At 47.2% G+C, this 25,061-nt stretch overlaps 1 protein-coding gene across 8 annotated transcripts in view; it reads right to left on the reverse strand.

Moving 5' to 3' along the window:
• The window catches only part of meis2a (Meis homeobox 2a), an 80,669-nt gene that overhangs the window by 45,812 nt on the left and 9,796 nt on the right, over window positions 1-25,061 (reverse strand). For 7 of the 8 annotated variants that reach the window (XM_035610284.2, XM_035610288.2, XM_035610287.2 and 4 more), the window contains exons 7-8: window positions 21,254-21,368; window positions 488-633 (exon numbers count right to left, since the gene is read on the reverse strand). In XM_035610284.2, coding sequence (XP_035466177.1) covers window positions 488-633; window positions 21,254-21,368 — 261 coding nt within the window. The remainder of the gene's footprint in view (window positions 1-487; window positions 634-21,253; window positions 21,369-25,061) is intronic. The other variant, XM_035610286.2, reaches the window with a different exon arrangement.

The following is a 25,061-nucleotide window of genomic DNA, read 5'->3' on the forward strand; positions in this document are numbered from 1 at the left end:
ACTTTCACAGGAGTTACTGTGAAAAAAACAACAACAGTTTGGCGTGATCAAGTATATAAGTTTCAAAAATCACTGTGTATGCACTCACCCTTGAACACACAATCATTCTTCAGTAACAGCCACTCTGGGTCTCAATCTACCACAGAAAAACTTCAGGCCAAACAAACAGCGCAGCTCATATTGGAGTACATGTCGTGGCCTGTTGGGCCATCTCCCTCTCACTCAGAGTGTGCTGGGCAGAGCAAACAGTCCAAACTGATTAGATTGACCCGGTCACTGTGTCTGCCTGACAGGTGGCTGACAGGTGAGCATCACAACACTTCCATTCACTCCCTCCCTCAGTAACGACTACGTGACAGCTGTGTGTGTGTGTGTGTGTGTGTGTGTGTGTGTGTGTGTGTAACTGTGCATGTTTTTGTTTGTTTAGTCTCTGCCTGGGTTGTTTTCAAAAATGTGTACAGTATCTCCAAAAAACGTCTGTGCTTACCGTGAGATGCTGGAATAGCCACGCCCTCATGATGTTAGTGGCCACCTTGGGGAAAATGCCACGCTTTTTCTGCCTCTTCTTGTCCTTGTCTGGATCATCGTCGTCCCCTGTGCCAGGTGATGCGACGCTGTTGTCTAAGCCATCTCCTGGACGGAAACCAGAGCCAGGGTTAAATAACATCCCAGACAAACACCACTGACTCAGGATACAATGAAAAAAAAGAAGACGCCTGATCTCAAAATTCTCAAAGCTGAAACAGAAGTGCAGACAGTCAAAGCCCAGTTTAAGGCGTATGAAAGATGGATAAACGGACAAATACCACAGATACATATGAAGGAATTCGAAAGCACTGCACTGAGGCCGAGAGAACCGTGCAGCAAAGCCAGTGTTATGTAGTGTAGTGGAGGTAGAGGGATTTAAATGGCCTTAGACGAAGGCCTGTACAGAGAGCGAGGGGTTTACTCAGAGGCCTAGCAGAGTTGTTCTATACCCCAGAGCACGGGAGAGGGGAATAGGGGTTAATGACTCTCATGTTATGGTTGGACATTGAAACACTAGTTTCCTCATTCCAGTTCTACAGTAGGAGGAGAAGGAGGAAAGGGAAGGGAAAAAAAGGACAAGGAACCTTCAAGTACAGTAGAGGCTTGGACTCATGTCATTAATTCAATTAAATTTGCATGCTTGACATAATAGAGCATTTTTTTTTTTTCATCTTTTGAAGAGAGCCAAAGGGGACGGGAAGGAGTTCCGCAGACATGTACAGTAACACACAGACATTCGTGAATTCATGTTGCGTGCAGGGACACTCGCACACAAACAAAACTCCAGGGAGATGATAATTCACGGCATACAGTTGAGTCGCATGAGTATTAAAGTAGGGATGTGATTTGGGGTGGTTCATTGTTGCACTTCGATGCACATAATGGACTCGTCTAGTCCCCCCCCCACCCCCATCCCAAACCCCGACTCTCTTAAGTCTCCCTTCCCTCGCAGCAGCCCCTCCCCATTGTGCCACAAGATTAGCATGACAGGCCAGCGGCAGCTTCGCCTGCATTAATGTCCGTCAGCGTTTGATTTCAAGGGGAAAAACATGCATATACCCCGGCACGATTTCTCCTTTAAATTGAAGTTTCCATCTTTGTCCCTTGCCTTTTTCTTCCTGCCCGGCATTAATTGTGCATTAGCAAAAATGATTTACTTTTAACAGTCATAGTTATTTTTTCTTGCCCCCGGGCACGAATGCCTTGAAAGCCTTCCTTGAGGGCATCTAAATTATGTATCTGAAAAACTCCTCCACTAAGGCAGAGAAGGACCCTGACGTTCTCAAAATTCTGACTTGCATGTCCTCCTGTTTTTGGGGAGGCATCAATCACAACCACCTATACAAGCCTTAATCTTGCATAAATATTTGAACTAATAACACTGAAAAGGGGGGAAAGGAAAAGGATCCGACTGGTGGCGTAATCAAATGCAAAATAAATGAAGAATACAAGGACAGCAGGGGCCCTCACTTCTGACTACTTTACCCGCTTTCTTTTTCTTTTTCCTCCTGCTTGTTTTCCCTCTTTTTTCCTTCTCCCTCTCTCTTCCTTTTCTGTCTGTGCACAGTGTTTTCCTTCCACATCATTAGTGCAGAGCCACACGAAAGAGGAAAACAGAGAAGTGCCGACTTTGCGCTCCCTGTGTGCAGCTCTGGAAGCAATGGCCCTTCTGAAGGGAATATGGGACTGGTGACACAGGCTAGGGGTGTTGTAATTGTAGAATGGGCATTCATTAGTGGCAAATGCCGTAAATCCCGGGCTAAGTACGAATCCTTGTTCAGGAAAGCCTAAAACAATAAACCTTGGTCTGGCCGTAACCTTCCCTGACTGCGAGGGGCTTCCTGAGAAATGCGACCCAGACGGAAGTCGACTCTGACTCCCCCGGTTTGCTTCCAAACGGCTTCGGCAACAACACAACTAGCGAGCTGTGAATCTCAGCCACCTTCCCCTTGTTTCTCTGCTTTTGAGCTCCACTGAATAATGTTGATACACAGTTTGGTTGTTTGTTTGTGTGCCGCCAGGTCTTGTGTTGATTTTTTCGAGCTACTCTCCAAATCCCTCTCCTGCTGTGAGCAGCCAGGCTCATCCAATGGAACCACACAGTGGCCAAAAGGCTGGCAGATTAATTTTATTGACGTTTCCATTTTCACTGCAATGCGATAGCCTCCCCCCTGGCCAGGGCCAGAGCGACCCGTGCGTATTTACAGACTGACCTGTCACTTCATTACCCAGCATGCTCGCTGCCTCCTGCCCTAGCCCGCGAGGGTGAAACCAGACTCCAAGGCTTTCAGCTTCTCTCTCCCTCTGTCTCTCTCTCTCCCTTGTACATGGATACTGTCATGTGTGCACAGGTTAGACGTGTCGCATTCAAGCAATAATTTTGTATTAATAGTTGTTTTGTTTTTTGACGATATACAGTACATGCCGAAATAAGAAAATCAATTGTGGACAAAAGGTGAAGAGAAGAAAGGAACAAAGAAAGTTCAATAAAGCAGGACGAAGAAAAGAAGGAGTAGAAAAAGAATAAAGAAGACCCAACTTCCACAACCTCATTACATCTAAAGGAGAGCTGGTGCTTTGCATCCACCCCCACTCCTTTCTTATGAGCGAGAGAAGGAACGCTGCAGGGCAAATTGTCCCAAACGCTAATGGCTTCTGACTGTTCCCTGGCAACTCTGCCATTCTAACCTGTGTGGATGTGCACGCTGAAAAAAAAAATGGGGAAAGGAAGAAAAAAAACGTACAGGGCAGGGGGAAGCGTCCCATCATCTGGCCATGTGACACAGATGGGGGTTGGCTATTAGGAGGCAGCCGAAAGGCCTAGGGGAGCTGAGGTGCTGGAGTGTAGCCCCAGGCACTTTTGGAAAAGCAGCGCCCTTGGAGACGGGGAAAAAAAAAAGACAGCCTCCCTCTCTCCCACTCTCTTCCCTCACTTTCTTCCTCTCTCCTCCCCCCCTCACCAACTCTATCAATATCTTGACTTAAAGTGCACGCAATGAAAGTTCGTGCATATTTTCACATGCACAGAAGCCGAGACAGTGTAATCAGGCAAGACGGAAGACGATGACCGGACGCAACGAGGGTGAAGACGTGAATGAGCACGCTAGCAAACAAACAAGCACGAGTCCAAGAGCACATTACGCTCACATACATTCCCTCTCTCATCACCAGTGGGTGGTTATTAAAAATGCATTCAGATATATCTCCCTGTGAGTAAATTGGTCTCAGGGCTGAGCTCATTAACGGGTTGGGAAAGGACTGTAAACACACTGCAACTCTGCTTATCTAATGTTGGCACATTCAGGGTCGCTTCAGGATTTATCGAACAAAAAAATTGGTTCACCACAAAGTTTCCTGTAGTCTCTTGCTGAGAGGAAGGGGGACTTTAGGGGAGTCTTAATGACTCTAGAGATCATGCTTTATGTCTTGGAGGCACCCAGTCCCTGAGGGAGCCACTAAGGTCTAGTCAGCCCTGGAAGAACTATGGATATAACCGTGAGTTAAAACACACTGCGGCTCTATCAGTACACCAAGAATACGCTCCCTCCGCTGCTTTATCATTCTGATATGACCATGCATGAATGAATAATGACTTGTCTATAGCTGGAATACACATTTGAACACGGTTAGTTATCAAATAACACTTGAGACTTATTGGTCCCGATACCATTCATACACCTACTGAAGAGCCGGGGTGTTTTTGGATGCTTTGGATGTTGTGTGTATTATTCTAAAGGCAGTGCAGTGATTTTGCACTGGGAGGCCCCGGTGTTTGTTTCAGGGTAATGAAGCAAGAGTGTAGGGGCAGTGGCTTATGGAAGCTGTGGTTAAAGTGACTAATTACAACAGCCCCCCCCCCAACGCCCCCTGTCAACCCAAACTAGTCAAATTGTTCACCCAAGCTCATCCAAGTGAGGAGAACTCATGGGGACAGCTAGAGGGGAAAGTGGAGTGGGTAGAGAACAGAAGCTAAGAGGTTTGTTGTCGCAGAAGCTCCTTTGGCCTTCTCTAACTTAGCACACCATAGTGACCAGGCCCTCTAACCCTCCCTCCAACACCCTCCCATTACAACACCTCCAGCCCTGCAGGCTTGGCTGCAGAGAATGAAGAGAAAAGAAGAAGGGGATTTAGAGCCTCCCTTTCCCCTCTTTTTCTCCTCAACTTTTCAGCCAACATAAGCGCCGTTTAGCACATTCAGTCGTCCCCCCCCCCCCAAAATGGCAGCGAATGAGAGAAGCAGTGGGGGCTCCTCTTTTGTCCGTCTGGTTACCCCTTTTATTTACTCTGGATTTACGAAGGGGTCTTTGCTGGCTCTGGGAGCACATGCTTTTGACGCACACACACAGTCTCCCTCACATACACACACATACACAAACATGTTGAGGCTCTATTCACACTGGAGGAATGGCCGGCCCTCTGCTGCTCTGCGCCGACTGGGGATTACAGGTCTTCTGGCTATGACCACATGCTAGCAATATGCTTCACACTCACACAACATGCAAAACAGACGAGTGTTAACGAGTAGAACATAATCTCTTCACTGACGAAACACACACACACACACACACACACACACACACTGTTGAGCGTCCAACTTCTCACTAACCTATAAGCGTGTTTGTGTGTTTTTTTGTGTGACCACACACCATATGGTTTACTGCGCTCATTCAGATCCATACAGTAGATGAGGGCCCTAAACGGAACTGTTTTAGTGTGCACCACTGCAGCCAGTGTTTTACGCTGATTATTTCCTGATCTGTGCTTAAACAAGCAGCAGCCCCTTGCACCGGACCATAAAACAACAGCTTAGTAAACAGCAAGCATGCTGACAAATTGGTAGTGCTCAGGCCGGAGTCATTAACAGCCCTAAAACCTGTCAGAGCAATTACAACAAACTCTCTCCTTTCGCAAGTCTCCCTGCCAAACTCAGATGTCACAACCCGCCTCCTCTTTACCGCCCGCCTCTTACCACCAGGACACTGGCTAAAGGTGAAGGGCAGACTACCACTTTTCCCTCTCTCCTCCACAAGCCATGACACCCGAGAGAAATGAGGACAACCCTCCATCCCAAACACAGCTGTATCTGCATCCTGGGTGCTACGACTGAGTGGTTCCTTTTGCATGAGAAGTAATGTGTAGTTGTCTCAGCCCAAAAACACATCATTAAGTGTTCCCTTAAATGAAGTGGAATAAGAGCTTCTAATTAGATGGGGGGTTTTTTTCTGTGTGGGGAAGTGAGGCAGTCAGGCAGTAAGAGAGGGCAGGGAGGGAAGGAAGGTGGGAGGTGGGGAGGGGGTGCAGTTGCTCAACAACTCCTGTACCTCTTCTACTCTCTCCCTTCTCCGCCCCTTGTCTAAGCCCCCTAACCCTGCCATCAGGCAGATATCTCTCTGTCATCCCTGGAATGCTGGAGATAACTATCGCCTCTCCACTGATATAAGGCCTCTCTCCTCTCACAGGCACAGCGTTGACCCCGCTGTGCACATCCCCACCATAGAGGGTGAGGTTGAAGTGGAGGGAGCAGAGGCAAAGAGGAGGGAGGGGTGAGATTGTGGGGTTGGAGGTAAAACTTGTTTTTTGACAGCCAGTTAGGCTATTTTACCTTTTAACCCAAGATACAGGCTGGAGCACAGCCACACTCCCCTTTCAGCTTCTCCCCCTGGAACCAAAGAAGAGTGCTTCGTTCAGAAAGGAGAGGGAGGGAGGGGGGCAGGCTGCCTGGTTACTGCCTTTTCTCCAGCGTTACTGCCTCGAACTCTCTTGATCCTTTCATAAGATTATCATCTGCCAAGAACCTAAAACTTTAGTGCTGGACGCACAATAGTATGCACATTATTAGAGGCTTTGGACGGAACAAATTACTGGTGTGATTAACCTGCTTCTTGTAACAACAATTATCCTATTACATCATAAATTGGGACTTTGACGGTAGCAAAAATAATTGCTTATGCCTCTTGGGATCTTGATCTTTCTAATACTTTCCGCCAATTCCGTTCATTTTATGTTTATGAACACACGGAAAAGTGCTGCTTTGACACAGATGTACGTATAAAAGAATGTATGTCCGCTGAGACAAGGCCCTGCCGTCTAAAGGGGGCTTTATTTGAGGCGGAAAGGGGATCCAAAGAAAAGAGATGGAATAAAGATGTATAAAAGAAAGGAGGCAGGCTCTTGCAGATGTCAGGACCCAATTTGCATGAATGGCAAAGGGCTAAATTGCAGGGGATGGGGGAGCTACCCTCTATCCCCTCACCCTGCTCTTTTTTTTGGGGGGGGGAGACTAAAAGGGAGTTCTGATGCCCATGACTGCCCCTCACTCAGCAGACAGAGATCAGTGGCTAATGAAGGGCTTTGGGTCTCCACCAGACATTTCACACTCTCTCCCCCCTGCACTCCGGCACTGCGGACCAAACTGCACATCCCCTGGATTCCGAATTGAATGGGGCTGATTGGTCTCACAGGTAATTTCAGTTCACCCCGTTTCTTAATAAACAAATTTGCAAACCTGAAAATGTGACAAACTTTTCTTCTGCTTGTGTTTATCCAGACTTCATCCCCCTTTCTTTCCTTACCAAATATTGTACAATAGAGCTATTCTTAGTGGTTAAAATTGCCTGAATTATTTAAACTGTGAATATTGATACTACTCCCTATATAATTCACACTTGTTATGAGAGAAAACAGGGCTGGGTGCCCAGAGAGAAGCATACCTAAATCCTAAGGTTTGACGCCGCATTAAATATTAAAGAATGGGTATTTCCCAAAAGCTAGTTGGGCTATGTTGAATTGAAACAAGCGCGATCATTAGTAGAACAAGCTGTTTCCGCACTACTTCCTTCCTAAAGATTGCTATGTTGCTCTACTTTGGAATGATAATGTAGTGAATGCAAGAAAAAAGAAAAAAACAAAGAGATGTAGAGCCCGCAGATAAATCATGCGGTTCAATCTGCTAGCGAAGAAATGGCTTTATAATCCCCGTTAGGAACTATTGTATATCAAAGTCTTCTACCTAAACTGCCAGAGAGAGCAGCTGCATGCAGGTTCCCAGATATAACAGTGTGCGGTTTTGTGATTCAGAACAGCTTAGACTGTTTGAGGCAATGCACTACAACAGCATCAGCAGTGATTCTCTACCCCCAATTACAGTTTAAAACCAAACAAACAAACTCACTGTTTTTTATACTGAAAAACCGGATTTGTTCCAGACATCTTTGCCCACACCTGATGGACAGTGGCATCAAAGCCACTGAGTTTTGGGAGAGATAGAGTTTTTTTTACATAGAGCTGGAGGGACTGGGAGAGTAAATGGATTAAAAGGTTTATAAATCAACAAGTCAACCATCAGATTGTAGCCTCTGCTCAGCAGCCCTCTCATCAGCCAAATGCCATGAACTTTTTCTCTTCTTCTCGCTCTCTTTTTTTTTTCGCACACAAATGTCCTAGAGGCAGGGAACAAAGCGAGCAGAACTGATTACTGTGCTGTTGCCCCGCTCCGCCAGTCTAAACTCTGTTTGGCTTCCTAATGAGCTCACTAAAAACCCAATTCATCACCCATAACCCCTTCTCAACCTGCCTTGAAATCCCCCATTATGGGGAGTCAAGGACAGTCCGTTTACAGGCTCTGGGCTCGGGTCAAGGGCTGTGAAGGGTGGATGGCAGCGGCTGTGGTAACCGCACGGCCAAGGTTATTTTGACACAAGGGATACTTCCTATATGTGGTTTGTCTGCCCCCCCACTCCCCCAACTCAGAATCTAAATGTGCTCACCATACGCCATTGATTTCCTTCAAGCCAATCTATTGGTTTGATTGTCACGCTCCAGTGGATTTATACACACAGAAAAAATATTTGTTCTTACTATTTGAGCATTGTTGGGGGGGGTTCTTCTTCTTTTCTTTACACCCCTGCACCATCCTACCCCATCCCTTTATGCCCCTCCCTCTCTTTCGCAACATCAGCGGTGTCCCAGACTGAGCGGAGGAATGTCCGGCTTGATGGCTGCAGCAGCAGGAATGTCCCATTCCAGTCAGCTTTCGCACCAGAGATTTCAAGTTTAATACCCCTTCGTCCCATCCCCGCAAAGACAGGAATTTGGTGGGAAGGGAATGTAGCAGGATTTGAAAGGTGGGGGATAGCATTGGGGGGGGGGGGGGGGGGGGGGGCGTACAGTTGATCTGTTAAGGATGGAGCAAGAAGGGGCAAGACAAAAGAGTAAAAAAAGAAGAGAATATTGTAGGTAGATGACAACCTTGAGATGGTAGGAAAAGGGAAGGAAAATATCTTGACAAGGAGGTGTAAGATAGGAACAGGGTATTGGTTGGAATGGTGGTGGTGTGTGTGTGTGTTTGGGGGCGGGGGGGTGCAGAAATGGAGGGTCGGGGTAAACTCCCACAGTTCCTCATTACATAGAGTTGAAATGAGCCTCCTGACACCTGAGCTGTAACCAAGAGATTACAGAATTGATGAATCCTTGGTTTAAAATGCGGCTGTTTTATTCTGCTTTAGTAATTAATTCTTTTTCCGATGGTGTATTGATTAAGCGTAGCCCCTGATAAAGTTCAAACTGAGAGAGATCCCTCCGGGGGCTTTGGCTTGGCCTGCTCTGGAGAGTCAATGAAAACTTCCTCCCTCCACCTGCATCTCCCTCTCTGTCAGCACAGTTTACCCTCATAAATTAGTCAGATGTGTGAGGAGTGTGGACCTTGCTTAGTTGATGCTTGCTTTGTCTGCCCTCTTGCTGATACACTTTGCTGTTATTTTAACATCACACCTACACATAAATGCAGATGGCCTTATCGACGAGACCATGTTAAACATCTCACCAAAACATCAATTTGCAGTTTTTTCTGTCATAGTGAGATAAACATGTACTCATGGAAACAGCTATTTCACCTAGCGACTGATTCCTTTGCTTTCCTCACTCTCACCCTAACAGGTAGTCATAGCGCAGCGAGCGAGGGCATCTCCTCTTCACAAAACTACTCTTTCGTTCTTTCCATACAGCTGTGAGTGAAGAGTCTGATCAACAGAAGGAAGAGCTGGTCTCTCCGGGGAGCCAACTAGCAGAGAAATCAGATATGCTTTACAAGACAGTCAGACGCTCATGTCTTGTCAAGACCCCTCACCTACCGGCTCCTTTACAAGTCAATAACCAGGGCCCACTGTCCTCCACTGGGCCTTGGCACACATTCTCATCTTTCTATAGGAAGCAGAGGCGGAGGGGTGGGGAGCCAGCAGCTCTGGACTCCACTGTGTAATGTTTAATGCTCGACCATTCTGTATGATATCATGGAAATAATGTTGCCTCTCTACAATGTAAATGCTCCTCACATATGGGGGAATATATTTCCACAGTCCTAGCTGTGGTGGGACACTACATCACCCCATCTATCCCCAATGCACAACACACAGAGTCCTCTGACATTCCTGTAATGCATAGTGACAAATAATTGGTGACGCCATGAAGACAGAAGAGCCGGTTAAAAGCCCTTTTCAATATTAAAAACTAATGAAAGAGTGAATGAAAAATGAAGGCAGAGGGGAAAAATATAATTAGAAGGTGGAAGTAGTGCTTAATACATTTACTCGAGACTATTTCCTTTCGTTAATGGAACTGCAGCATGCAGAAAGGGGGATTTGATGAGGCTAGTATATACAAATTGCAATACAAATTGCAAGGCCTTGGTTCAAATTACTGCCATTCTGCCTCGACGACCCACCAAAATTTCGTATTTCATCACAGCCCCGGACCTCACCTTTTTGTTTCTCTGCAATGATGTGATGGAATCCAATGGCCTTAAGAAACTAAAAAATAATTACCATATCATAATTGGTTAGGTTTTGGACCACCAGAATACTTATTTCAGTTATGTGGTACATTGAAGCTGCACTTTTTGCCGGTGTATTAAACTGTATTATATTTTGGCCATTTCATTTACATATGGATATTAGAAATAGCTGACATTATAAGGCAACTCAACAACGCAACACCACAAACTAGCTAAACAATATATATTGCATTACAACATACAGGGGCCTACATTTTGGCTACTTAGTGCATTTTTTTTTAATCCTCCATCACAAACATAGTTACTGTTGGTTGGCCTATAGTATGATGGACCTGACTCACAATGTGGACTCTTAATCCTCTTGCCTCGCAATTTAATATGCAGCATTAAAGTTCCAGAAGGAAGAAACAAAAGCTCTTCCTCTGATGCTATTAATTAGCAGTGCTCCATAGCGCTCAGCTTTTTGAAGCTCTCCATCTCCTTTTGTTTCACCCTCTCCTTTTTTTTTTGTTGCGGCCTTCGCTATTGACTTTTCAATTTTCCTCTCACATCCACCCCCTGCACCAGCAGTAGCACCAGGGCTTCTGCGGCAGTGCCCAGCCCAATAATACCCCCAAGCCCTATCGCCGAGACGCTGGCTGGGGAGCCCTGAAAGCTGGGCCGGCCCTACAGCTCCCACCAGCCCACCACTCGCTCCCCACGAGACCAGAATCAAAGAGAGAGGCCCTTAAAATATAACCATGGGTATAATGAGGGTGCTCCAAAGAACAATACACATATACACCAAAGGAGAGAAGAGAGTAGGAGTACAAAAGAAAGAAGGAGAAAACCATAGGAATGTTGGCCTTGGTGTTCTTGAGAAGTGAACAACAGAGCGTGGATGAGACACAAAACGGAACGATACTGTGCTGTGGGAGAGGGGCCAAAGGGCCACAGCCAGTGGTGGTGGTAGCCGGGGCCACGCATCTATCCAACCATGTATCTGAACCCAAAACAACAAGGGGGTCTGCCGCATGCCTCTGGAGCTGAAGGAAGCCAAAGGGAGCCAAAGGGAGCACGACTAATTTCTGCACAACAATAGGCCTGGATGGGCGCCCACACAATGGCAGGTGCTTTGAATAGCAGCAGGGCCCTTGCAGCAGGGATCTTCTCCTCTCTCGCTCTGAGGGCTCGGACTCTGGCTTGTGTAACCTCTCATTTTCAACCTGGCTTCCTTTTGACTCATAAAGGTTGAAAATGATCTCATGGGGGGGGGGGGGGGGGCAAAGGAGTAGGAGACAGCCGGGCTTGTGAGACACAATTCACACCAAGTCCATCTGCGTTTTCTGTTCATATTATCTACATCACTTTTCCCTCTCCCCCTTTTTTTCTGTCTCTATTGCTTTTTCTTATCACCCTTTTTTCCTCTCCTTCAAATTCCCTCTATTTACATTCGCAGTATCTCTTCCGCTCTCTTTTGCTTGCCTCACTCTGACTCCACTTTTTCCCCCCCCGCCTCATTCTTGTTTTTTGTGTGTGTGTTTTTCATCGAATGTTTGCCTGTAGAGTTGTTATTATGTGTAGTGGTTGTGTTTGTTGTGCTGCTGCTGGGCTGTCCTGTAGGCCATGATGCAGTGGTAAAGGCAGTTTTCCCCCCACCTTAAGAGCATTCTTTCCGGGGTCATAAGGTCAGGCTTCACAGATGTCTGCTGCAGACACTCAGTTGTCTAAGGACTGCATCCCTGGGAGTAAGCATTTGTACTAAACAATGCAGCGGGTTACCCCCCCCGCCCCCCCACACACACACACTTTGGAAAATGTTAAATGTTTTTTCTCCTTTGTCTCACTTTTTTTCTACCTCTCCGGTTTCATTGTTTTATTTTTCAATTGAAGCTGTAGAGTGAGTGCAATTTTTTCCAAGGTGGAGGTTTTTGTGTTTAGATAATGAAAGAAAGCACTGGTTATCACAAGATAGTGGTGTTTTCTGCCTGCTTTCATTCTTTCAAACACTCCCCGTCTCCCTAAGTTTCCTCCAATTGTTCTAATGGGGCCTTAGTCATCCTCGCCTGATGGCAGAGGGAAAAGATGCTTTTTAAAGGTCTTTTTCTTTGCTCAGTATGAGTTGCCAGGGGAGAAAAAAAAAAACGAAAAGTAGTAGTAGTGACTGTCCTGAAATACACACTGATACAAGAGACCCTTGAGTAAGCAGGGAAGAAGCCAAACAAAGAGCAACTGTAAATGGACAGACAGACATTAGTTGAACAATATTTGTGCATCTCTGTGTAGCATCAGTCTCAACAAAAAATTGTAGAGGAGAAAATTCCTGAGCCAAACGGCTTTAATTAAAAGGAAGTCAGTTTGTGCTTTTTTTTTTTAGGGGGCGGAGCGTAACACTGGTGTAAGAGAAGGGATTGCGGCATTTAACATGCAAGTTTTGCCTCAGAACATGGAAAAGTGTGTAATTGGAACAACATTTTAAAAATCCAGGCACTGCTCACTCCTTTTCATCTCACTTCCCCTTGTTCCTTTTTCTATTCCTCCGTTTGATACGGTGCTCTCACTTCCCCCTCCAAACATCTCCCCTGTATTCTGCAAATTGATAACCCTCTAAATGAATTATGGTAAATGCATAATGAAGGTTTTTTTCTCATGCCTCAGCCCTGCAGCCAGCCAGGATGCAGCATCTCGTTTGGCATGTTTGATTCGTTTTGTTGCGCATTTAGCCCCAGTGTTCCTTCAGAGTGTTCACTGCTTGGGGCATGTAAATAAGAAATTATCCTTGCTGACTAACATGGCTAATACCTCCTCTGGGGTAATCAAAAAATTATTAGACGCTTGCTACCAATAAACATTATGGCTCATGGCACTAACCACTGTCAAATCGCTCACCTCCGCCTGCTCCCCAATAGCCATAAAATGGGCGAACAAAAGTGATCAGGTGTGGAAAAAGCACCCCGACTACGTGGAAACTGAGAGACCCCGGGACTGCTATTATGCCTAAAAAAGCAGCCCTTGGCTTTAAGAGTCATTAAAGCATGTACTAGAGTGGGAATCAGACTAGAAAATGAGCTTATCTTGCATAATGCCCTGAAAAGCTTTGCATAAACGTGAAAGATGTGCGCGTGAAAATCGGCAGCAGAGGGGAAGAACTCGGATTGTAACACACTTCCTTTATCATCCTCCCACTCTCTTGGACGGCGGCAGCATGGTTAAAGCACTACCTGTAGGGTATAGCTGCTCTGCTCGGTTCCAAATATGCTTCCCTGTGTAAGCCCCGGTTCACGCAAATGGAAACCACACAGCAAGTGTGCAAGCTATGGCGGCCATCCTTTGCTAAGCCACTCAACTGAGCTGCGCGCTGTCTTTTGGGAGGGACCGTTGCTGTGATGTGGGGTTCGGACATTAAGGGGAGGAGAATTGGGAGGGTGGGTGTGGTGGAAGAGATTAAAGAGCCAAGGGAGGCAGAAGAAAGGAAAGAAAGTAAAAGAGCACAAGGCCCATTGGTCAAACACAAAAGAGGGAGAGAGGGAAAAGAAAATTTGAAGTCGGGGTTAAACTCCAAATAAGCACACCTTAAACGGGCTTGTGTAAGCTGCCAGTCAGGGTTTTTGGAGTTTCCCTGCAGGTGTGCCTTTGACAGACTTGGCCTGCGTAACCTCTCTCTGATCTAGAGTGGGGCCCCGGGTTGGACATAGAAGAAACCGGTGGCATCTTGCTGCCTCTGCCTCCCATTATCTGTCTTTTAAATTCACACACGCATGCTTACACTCTCTGTAAACACACACACACACACACACACACACACACACACACACACACACACACACACACACACACACACACACACACACACACACACACACACACACACACACACACACACACACACACACACACACACACACACACACACACACACACACACACACACACACACACACACACACACACACACTAGAGGAAAACAAATCTGGCGAAGACTAGAGCAATTGGATTATCACCTCTTAAGGGTGACTGCGAGGCTGACCCCCTTCAGGCTAGCCTGCTGAAACAAGACGGAACATTTCCTAGGAAAACACTCTCCCCTTTAAAGAAGCAGAGCGATGTCGTCCTTGTGAAAATACGGCGGCGGCAGCGGCATTAATGGACGTGGAAATGCCCTTTGGGGCATGCGCTCAAATCCCTTTTAGCCATATTACATCATAACCCCTGTGCACTCCTCATCATCACCACATACACTAGAGTAATCAGCAACGGAACATGGGTGTGTAAACCCACTGCACAATGAACTGATACAGCAGCACTGCACCCTTTGTTTTTTGGTCCAAGCCTTTGGGTAGAAGAGAGAAAAAGTCATTCTTCTCTTTGCTGTAGTTTACTTCCCGTCAACGGTTTCCTTTCTGCTTTTTAATTATGCACAACTCACTCCCAGATAAGCTGGTCTTCATCTACTTCTCAGAGAAAGACAGAAAGAGGGGGGGGGGGGGAAAGAAAAAACGTTTCCCCCAAGCTTTCCCTTAATGGCGCAAAACAGACATTCTCCTCAGCTGCTGTCAGAATAATCTGGGTAATTTTTTCCCTATGTTCTCCAAACATTAGTTTGCACATTAGTCTGACCCAGTTAATGCGCCTTTCCTGCCGTGTAGGACCCAGTTCCTGGCCCAGCTAGGGCAGTGTGGGTTGGGCTGGGCTGGGTTGGGTTGGGTCGGGTCGCGCCGGGGGCCTGTTCGTGATTACAGACCAAAGGGACCAGGCCCCAGTCAGGGCCGAGGCGGCGGGGAGAGGGAGAAAGGGAGAAGCGGTGGGAAGGAGACGCTGAGAGGAAGAGTGGGAAAGCTGGAGCTGCAGTGTGGACGGACGGGCAGAGTGGTGGTGATGTTGTGGACTTCTACTGGAAGTGGAGCCGACTCTTTCTGGCAGCCCTCATCCATTTACAGTTTCTTTTCTTTCGCCGTTTTCATGTTTTTCATTTTTTTTTATTTCCCTCTCTAGTGATCCGTAGACTCTGTAGAACGTAGCGCGGGGTCAGATGAAAGACAGAGAGACAGAGCGGAAGGGAGGAAGGAAGGAGGGAGCTGAGGGAGCTGATCATTCTCTTTAATCACATTCTGGATGAGGGCCAGGTAGTCTGTGGTACCGAGAGTGAGACGGAGAGGGGTGAGGGAGGAGAAGAGTGTGGGGGAGACGGCGAGAGAGGAAGGGGCTGGGAGAAAGGAGAGGTGGAGGAACAAATGGAAAGAGAGGTGGTGAGAGAGAGAGAGAGAGAGAGAGAGAGAAAGAGAGAGGATGAGAAAGGGACTTATGGAGAGTGGGGATGAGCCTGAGAGCAGAGCCCCTTGAAACAGCCTGAAGTGCAGCGGTGCTTAAGCAAGGGCGCACGTATGCCCACACATACCACGTGTGTGTGTGTGTGTGTGTGTGTGTGTGTGTGTGTGTGTGTGTGTGTGTGTGTGTGTGCGAGGGAGAGTGACAGCCGTTCCCGTAAATGCCCGTGAATGCTGAATCCAGCAAGAATCTGGTGTTAGAGCAGAGGCAGGGAGAGATCCATTTTAAAACTATGTGCATTAACTATACTTTTCCCTATAGATTAAGCACTCCACATGAATAATTTAGCCTCTCTTATGCTAATGGGATCATGAAAGTATCCCCTCCGTACTGTGTTTTCTCCCCCTGCACAGCAACTCTTCTCGGCTTTCAACAATGGCCCTACCCCTTCCCAACAAAACCGTCCGGCAGACACGTTGCACAGGAGGCACCTGACTAACGTGGGCCCGACATGTAGTGACGAGGCGAAAGTTGCACACGGTAGCTGGTTGAGAAACACTGCCGCGTTGTCGTCCTCATTAAACAGGTATTTTCTTTTGGGCGCCGCTTGCTTCCACTTGTTGTCGCCGAGCGCGAGGTATCGCAAGGTATAGTTTGACGGTGCACCATGGCTGTACTCTGCTGAATGTTTATGTGATTGCTGTTGCCACTGAGCCGGAGGTCTTTCAAGTGGCAAGCTCCACTTTTCTGATGGCCTCGCTGTGGCTCTCTGTGTGTTTTTTCTTTTTTGAGAAGGGGAAGTGGACATATCCTGTGTGTTTGTGTTTCTTTGGCCTTTTTTTTTTTTTTCTCTCTCCGGTCCAGCCTCCGCCGTTGCACACATATACCCGTGCCCGCATTTACAACACATCCACACCCTTGTTGCTTCAGCATTGTGTTTTGCGGTGGGGTGGGGGCACTGTGTAAAAATTATCAGTGCTCCAACAGCTGGGAGTGAGAGCCATGAAACAGCAGGGCTTGGGTCTGCTTTATTGTTTATCTGTTGTTTATGGGCCAGTGTTCAGCTTTAATTACTACACTAAATTAAACTCTAACAGGCACTTAGAGGGAACCAGCTAGTACACACACACACACACACACACACACACACACACACACACACACACACACACACACACACACACACACACACACACACACACACACACACACACACACACACACACACACACACACACACACACACACCTCACTGATAACTCCAGGGTTGGAATAAACAGTAAGCTACTAAAATGCAACAAGGCTTCCATCTTGCGTTTAGCTGAGATTTTGGAGTTTTCACTGTTGTGGCAACAACATGTTTTTTTTCTTCTTCTTCCTTCTTTCTCCTAATTAATTTGCGCATCTCCTTGAGCCCTAAGATCATCTGTAAAAGAAAAAACTAAAAAAAGAAAATGCCAGATTCAACAGGCCTTGTCCATGTCGGAACTCTCTGGGCGGACACAGGGAATCATGTCCCAACCAGGAATGACCCCCCCCTCCCCTCCCTCTCTCTCTCTCCAGTAAGCTCAACCACAAAGACCTTGCTGAGTGGGGCGTCCCAGCCAGGGCCAAGGGAGCTCACCACACTCCCCACGCATACACACACAAACAATCACACAATCACACACACACACACACACAATCACACACACACACACACACACACACACACACACACACACACACACACACACACACACACACACACACACACACACACACACACACACACACACACACACACACACACATGCACCACAACTCCATCAAGCGCAGCATGCTCCCTTGGAGCCGAACACTCAGGCTCTCCCTCTCTTCCTCCCTTTTGCTCCATCTCTGCCTCTCTCGGTCTCTCTGGGGAGTCCGTCTATCCGCAGAGCGTGGGGATTGTTCAATTGCTGAGAAAATGTACAAAATGCTTTCCCCTCTCTTCTGTTGAGCCCTTTTTTTTGACTGCTACAGTAGAATCAGGGAATCGTACAGAAAGCCCCTTTGCTCACCCACTCAAGATGTCAATGTGGATTTGGTCTCCGTGCATAGCTAATAATTACAAGTGTGGACTGGAGCTGAAGCAAGCACTCAAACACACACACACACACACACACACACACTCAGAAACACATATACGCGCATACAGCAAGAGGGGAGAAACATTACCTACCGTGCTGAATCAGTGTTGGGGATTTACATTTCATGACTGAGTGCATTTGACTGTACTGTGTTTGGTGTGGGCAAAAGTGCAGAGCATTTCATCACGCTGCTCCATCACACTTTAGGTGTTTAACATATTACGGACACCTGCTTGGAAACGAGCGCTATCTTAAGGCACGCACATTCATCAAGTTTAACTCCCTGCAACCGATGTTTCTGATGTTTCCAGATAAAGCTTGGAGCAGCTCCAAAGGACTGTTAATCAAAATGATGTGCAAACGGAGCCAGTGGAGTTATTGTGTGTTACCTTCTGAACCACCCCCCTTCACTGATATTTGTTTATTCAGCCAGCACATAGGGAGTGACTCTCAAAGAGTCAGTAAGTGAGAGTGCAGCATTTGCCCTGAGGGTGATAATTCACATTTTCTTTTTCTGGAGGGAAATTCTGAGAAAAGGGAAAGAAAAAAGAAAAGAGAGGAAAGTTTGTGAAGAGCAGTGGGAGGGGAGAGGTTGCAGATTTGAGGATTGCACTGAAACTGAATCCCTTTTTTCATATGTGTCAGAACCTAAACTGGCAATCTTTACAAACAGCTATGACCATGCTTCACCCCGGTTTATAGCTTGACAATCAATTATTCCACAAGAGGGGCCATATATATTTGTGCACTTGTTGAACCGTTTTTTTGGCACAGGTTCACAACAACGCTCAGTGCTGAGATACGAGCCGGAGTGTTGTATCACTACACATAACAGTGCTTTTTGGAAAAGAAAAGAAAAAAGTTATGTGTGTTATGCACTCTGGTCCGCTGTGCATCCCCAAACATCAGCCAAAGGCAAAGGAGGAAACAAGTTAAAGCGTTTTACTCTTAAAGACAGTTTGACTTGGCCACCTTCAGAAATGCTTCACCGCTGGAATGAAATAGACTGGAGTCACATATTCAACGCTTCTGGATCAATTTTCGGGGTAAATGTTTTTCAAGCCACCGGCACACGCACAACCCACCTTTCAAGATGGAAAGTCGGGGAAGCAAGTTGATGTTTTTCTTGGCAGCCGAGACCAAAAAGTCCTGTTGGACTCCAACTCTTTTCTCTCTCCCCGCCTCGCTCTCACTCGCTCCCATCTATTCTGTCGTCCTCGACTGATCCACGCCGTCACCCCTTTTAACAGGGGCCAGGCTGTTAAAGACCCCATTACTGAAGTGAAGCACACATTTCACGTTCCCTCTGTGGACTTGAGAGTGTGGACTACAAATTTTATGTGGAAATGTATTGAGATAGGAGGCGAGTTCATGCGTGGAGCGAGCGGCGCGGAGTGGAGCGGAGTGGAGTGGAGCGGAGGAGAGGAGGGGAAGGTGGAGAGGTTGGGGAGGGAAGGCTCTGTCAGAATGGAAGGGCCAGAGTCGGGAGTCAGCGAGCGCTTCAAGCGTTAACGTAATTGCAAGAATGTGAAAAATGAGGCGGCAGGGCTCCCGAGCGGAGCGAAAGGTCAGAGCATGCCTCACACAAAACAACTGGCTGGAGGACGGCCTCATTAGACCATTAAATCAGCTGCCCTCTCTCTCTCTCTCTCTCTCCCTCTCTCTCCTTTTCCTCGCTCTTCCTACTTTTTCACCTTCTCTACTCTTTCACCTCTGTACTTTAACAGCTCTGCCTTTTGCCTTCTTTGATATCTCTGATTCTATTCAGCTTATTTTTTTTTTTTTGCCTTGTTTTTTTTAACTTTCAACTGGAGGATCAAGCATTTAAAGCACTCTTCATCGTAGGTCAGGCTCTGGTCTGGCCCGGATCTAGTCCGAGTCTCTCTTGGCCCAGTGCGCGGTGCCGTACCGTAACTGTCTTTGGCCCGTATTGATCCGCTGTTACTGGATACGGTGGGGAGAGGAGTCGATAAGTGCTCTGTGGATTACAGGTCACTTGTACTTATGTGTGTAAGATAATCAATAGGCAGTGCATTTCTTTCTCTCACCCCCTTCCTCCTTCTCACTGTTATTCCTGCAGACTTCATCTCCCGTGCTACTTGCAATTGCAAAGAGGAGTGCAAAAACATACGCTCTACACTTCTGACCTGCAATCATGTAGTGTTATTAATTAATGTTATAACTTCCAGATTCTTGATCACCACGAATGCGGGAAGCCCAGCGTCATCTGAACTGCTGAAGTGTCCTCGAGCAAGAAAGGTGTGACGTTATCTGTCCCTGCACCCTGCAAAAGGAGAGTTATCCCTATCAGGATCAATTAAGGTGTCAAATAAGTGTCACGTTATTAACCATTCCTTCGTTACGCCTAGACAGACATGCCGATGCTGAGCCAAGCCCGAGCTACCATCGCCTTCTCCTCTCCAACTAGTCCTGACACGGCCGACCACAGAGGTCTGCTGTGGTCAGCGATGCTTCAGAAGCTTCAACAACCGCCTCTGTCCGATTTGAACTGCCCCACCACAGATCCCTTCGCCCATCACATCCCATCGATACATTCGATCGCTTATTGGCAAAGCGATAGCCTTGAAACGGACACAGCGAGCGGCTCCACTGTACTGGTGTACACCAGATAGCTGGTGTGAGTGTGTCAGAGAGTTCCGAGTGGGTTTGTGTGTGTGTGTAGAGGGTGTGATGAAATTTCATGCAAAGCCCTGGACACTGCCAGAGGGCATGCACAGACACAGGAGGAGACCCGCACACGTGCACACGCACACGCACACACTCTGCCGCCGGTGAAAGGAGATCATGGCGCGTTCAAAACAAGAAAAAAAAAGGCCAAGAGCTCATCATCTGCTCTCTTAGTTCAGGCGGCAGTTGCATTTAATCAACAACTCTCATCTCACACTGTTTTGATGTTTGGCCTCACGTCTAAACCCGCGACTCACCGCGTGTGCTTTTGGTAATTTACATGTCAAAATTGATGCAGACCGTGACAAAAATACGAGGCAGTCAACTGTGACTTACACACACTATCTGTAGCAAATTCAAATACATTTGTTTTTAAGTGCATTATTGCTGTTTGGCAGGTCGTGTACAGGATAACACAAGGCTCACCGGGACATAATTAGCGGCTCTTGTGCAAGAGCAAAGTTAATGCGGTTTAAATGGAGGCAAGAACTGGCAGAATTATTGTATTAATCACAGGTTTTTGTTCAGGTCTCAAAATAGCAACCACTCTGGAAAGCCCCTCAATGGGTCGGTGTGTTACAGTGGCTGTTGCTTGTTGAGTGTAAGTGTGGATAAGCGTGTTCATTTTTAGGTGTGACTATGTGTTTACATGGACGCCAGTCAAAAAAACGGATAATCCGACGTGAAACAGGAAGGACTGGGGTGTTAATGTACAGATGTGCGTTCTATTCATTGCAGATCTCACATTAAATGGGGTTAAATTGAAGTGCTGGCAACTCCGCTCATGCATATTGATTAATATGTCCTGCATGGATCTGTGCCCTTATCTATGTACGATTGAGTAAGTGCTCGAGTGAGTGCGTGCGCGCACATGCCCGTTTCTGTGCTGGCTTACCTTGTTCACTGCTGTTGTCACCGCTCTGCGAAGCGTGTCCCCCGCTGGAGGGCCCCGGTGTGCCGGCCGAGTGTGTGGAGGTGGCGTCATCGTGGTCTCTCCAGGAAGCTGGGTTCTGAGGTTTTGAAAAGAGAGAAAGCGAGCGTGGGATCCATCCATCCATCCGTGCATCCATCCACATTCCCCGTCCAAACCGCAAACCAGGAGCACAGAGAGCAGCAGCAAGGGGGAGAAGGGGGGAGGAGGGGGAGGGAGAGAGAGAGAGAGAGAGAGGCCATATGAGTATGGTGGAAACATGAGAGTGACATCTGTATGAGTCTACAGGCACAGTAAGGGCCCTTGGCCTGCATATATTCTCCTGGCAAGGCGAAGAGCCCCGGCTAACAGACAATCAACAAAGCCACTATAATAATAAATGAACAGAAAGAAACGAATGCACTAAAGCAGCTGGCAATAAGTCAAAACAGTGTAATCAAAGTGTTTCATTAATGCATGAAAGCAAAACGCAGCACGGTTAATGTGGCGTTTGATTTTGAACGTTGCGAGTAGAGCACTCCTGAGCGATTGTCTAAACACATATGGCAGAGCCCGGTGGAGTTCGTTTATACCATAACCAATTGAGACTTCCGTGTCAAGTGAGAAATATAGAGGTAAAAAGTCCAAACACACCACAGCCACCATTAATCATTACCACTGTCAGAAATGAAAATAAGATATGACAGTGATTCTCCTGCTAATCTGCCAAAAATGTCTACACGCCCACACTGTCACACACACACACACACACACACACGCACACGCACACGCACACGCACACGCCCACAGAGGCCTGCAGAAATACACTTACACACACATGCTAATGACATAATAGAGCAAGAAGAATAAACACACATGCGCACACACTCACTTTTATATATACAGACACAAAAGAGTGTTAAATCTCAGCTGACTAACTTCGAAGAAATGCCCATAAACAAATTCAGAGCTTTTTTGAGGCGACTTTCTTTTCTCCTTCGCTCCTTCTAAAGTTAATTTTTCTCTCATCCTCCCCTCTTTCCTGTTCACTGCCACTGCCCCGTCAGTGCGCACGGGGAAACAGGATTTTCTACTGTACACTGTACAGGAAAGGCTTTATCAGTGCCACATGAAGGCAGGCTGGAGGTGGAATTTCCTCTGCCATCCAGGCAATCGACGGACAGGCCGATCACGTCATTTACTACACTCGTGCCCGCAAAACACACAGGCTTCGACCGAATGCACACTCCAAACAGCCGCTCGGACAGAGTTGATGCGGCTTCGTAGCGCACACACGACCCTAGCCAGTCTTTCCCAATTTAACATGTCACCTGAGCATGATGACAAAATGTTGGCGAATGTAAGCCCAACTTTGTCTGGGGCCCAAGAGAAGCAGCCCCATGAGCAAAGCCCAAGCCAAACAAACACAGGCCTGCACCAAGTCTTCCCACAAACCTCAACCCACTTCTCAGTTCCCGCTATGGGTTTTTTTTTTTTTCCCCCCTTCCTCTAACACACACAAACACACACACACACACACATATATACATACGAAAGCGGAAAGAATATTCCAAAAAAGGGACCGTTTTCACCATTTTCTTTTCTAAATTGTGTAGTGTTCCTGATGAACTTCTTTTCCCTCAGCTCCCGCCAGAGAGGAGCCTGCCCGCCTGCTTTGTTGCCCCAGTCAGAGTGAGTTGTACTCGAGGAGGACAGACAGGAAAGGGCCTGGAGACTAGTGGAGGTTTGCACGGATACAGAGGCTACAAGACAAGCGGCTGCGGAGGATCCCCTGGGTGCGCAGTCCTGATGTGCTGCTGCTTGTTCTGCTGCGGAGGCGAGGCGGCTGCTATGCCTGTGAGCGGGGCCCTTTTATCTGCTAAGTTTTTTGGGGAAGGAGGGCTGTTTTCTTAAACAGCTCGGAGCTGAAAGCAGCAGACAGAAACACACAAGGCCCTTCAGACCCTCCGCTCCACTCAAGGCCCCTCTCAGCGTCAGCTGTTCGCCGAATGGCAATCGGATAAAGAGCTCGGAAAATTGCTCAGAAGAGGGGTGAGGAGACGGGGGGGAACAATAGCCCATACGTGGGTTTTTAGCCCTTCAAAGTACAACGCAGGGTAAAGTGTCCCTGTCCTGAGAGGGATGGGCGATTCTGATGTGTTAACTCTCTGGGCCTCTGCTCAACACGTGGTATTCTTCACAGGAAACAAGGTCTGTTGTCGTAGTCGTTTTTCTGTTATTCTCAACGCGGCCTACTTTAGTCCGAGTATAATCGATAATGTGGGAGAAGCGCGTCAAACGTCTCGCACACTTTAATTTTGTCTCCGTCGCATGGAACACGGAGGGAGGGCCGAGGTAAAAATCCCAGACTCCCCGAGTGCATAATGTATTTTAGCAGAGCTTGTCTCTGTGCACTGAGCGGGCTGTTGTTGTTCCAAGAGAAGAAAATGACTGGGTTCTGCTTCCTCGCAGCGAGACACCCACTGCCAGCCAGTCGTGAGACAGACCTGAAAACCTCTGCTCGCCGCTCTCACACTGTCGCTCTCTTGTTCTCCCTCTCTCTCGCTCTCTAACACTTGCCAGCTATGGCCACATGGTTTTAATGCAACAGCTGAATCGATAGGACTTAATTTAGCTATCATTGCAGAGTAATGTGTCATTTTTAATGGTGCTGGCACTAAATTAAATTCAAAGACACCTCAGCTAATGGTGTTAAGGGGAACGATATTTTGCTGTGATTTGCTACTCTGTGGGTTTAATGGGCCTGTATGCAGCGGTATAGATAAAGCTGCGTTAGTTTGGTTCTTCCAGGGCAAAAAGCAGGCCGCAGCACTTTATATGACCTAATGATAATAAAGCAGTGTACAGTGGGACCATCCAAGCAGTGGATATTATTAATGAAACCCACGCTACCCTTTTAATACCTGTGAGTCACCTCTCATTCATAGCACCGTCTGCAAAACAAGACGACAAATATCAAAAAAACAACAGCGTTAACTTTCCACGCTCGACAAAGGCTACAAAAGCAACAGCCTTTCCTGCCCATGAATAATTTAGTGGGCCTCTCTGAGCTACGGAGGGTGCATCATCAGACACCGCGCCGCACAACACAAACACAAACACAACCATTTTGTCGTAATCCCCGTGGGTCTGATAAAGTTCAAACAAGTTGCTGTTACCCCAACAGTCTCCTTCAACCTACACGAGAAGTCCTCGATAAAACATAGAGGAAAGAATCAAAAGAGGAAACGACGAAGAAGAAAAAAAGGCCTCCAGCCCATGTGACTATTCCCTAAAGCTGGGCATAATTAGGAGTCAAACATGGTTCACTCCATGCTCTTCACTAATTGTGTTAAAGAGCAGTGTTACCAGGAGGAGGAGGAGGAGGAGGAGGAGAGCGCCGGCAAGCAATCTCAAATAAATGTGATGTGCAGGCAGGAACACGCACACGCACACACGCACACACGCACAATAGGACAAGATAGAGAAAAGATACAAAAGAAGTGTGGTCTCTAGGGGCAGCCTTTTCTGTTTGCCGGGGTTAGCAACTGGCGGCTGATAATACAAGTTGTAATTAATAAAGCAGGAGACAATATGGGGAGAGGGCTTGTAGTGCAGCCAGGCCACAGGAGAGACGGCAGCATTCGCCTGCTCTCTCTGCTCCTGTCCCCTGTTTCTCATTTACAAACACCTGCCTGGCACAATCTCACTTCCCTCACTGCACTCTGCCTACATCCCTAGGAATTTCAAATAAAATTGATTTAGCGGCATCATTGAATTTCCCGCAAATTCC

This window comes from Scophthalmus maximus, chromosome 15 (genome assembly GCF_022379125.1).
Source record: "Scophthalmus maximus strain ysfricsl-2021 chromosome 15, ASM2237912v1, whole genome shotgun sequence".
Lineage (NCBI taxonomy): Eukaryota > Metazoa > Chordata > Actinopteri > Pleuronectiformes > Scophthalmidae > Scophthalmus > Scophthalmus maximus.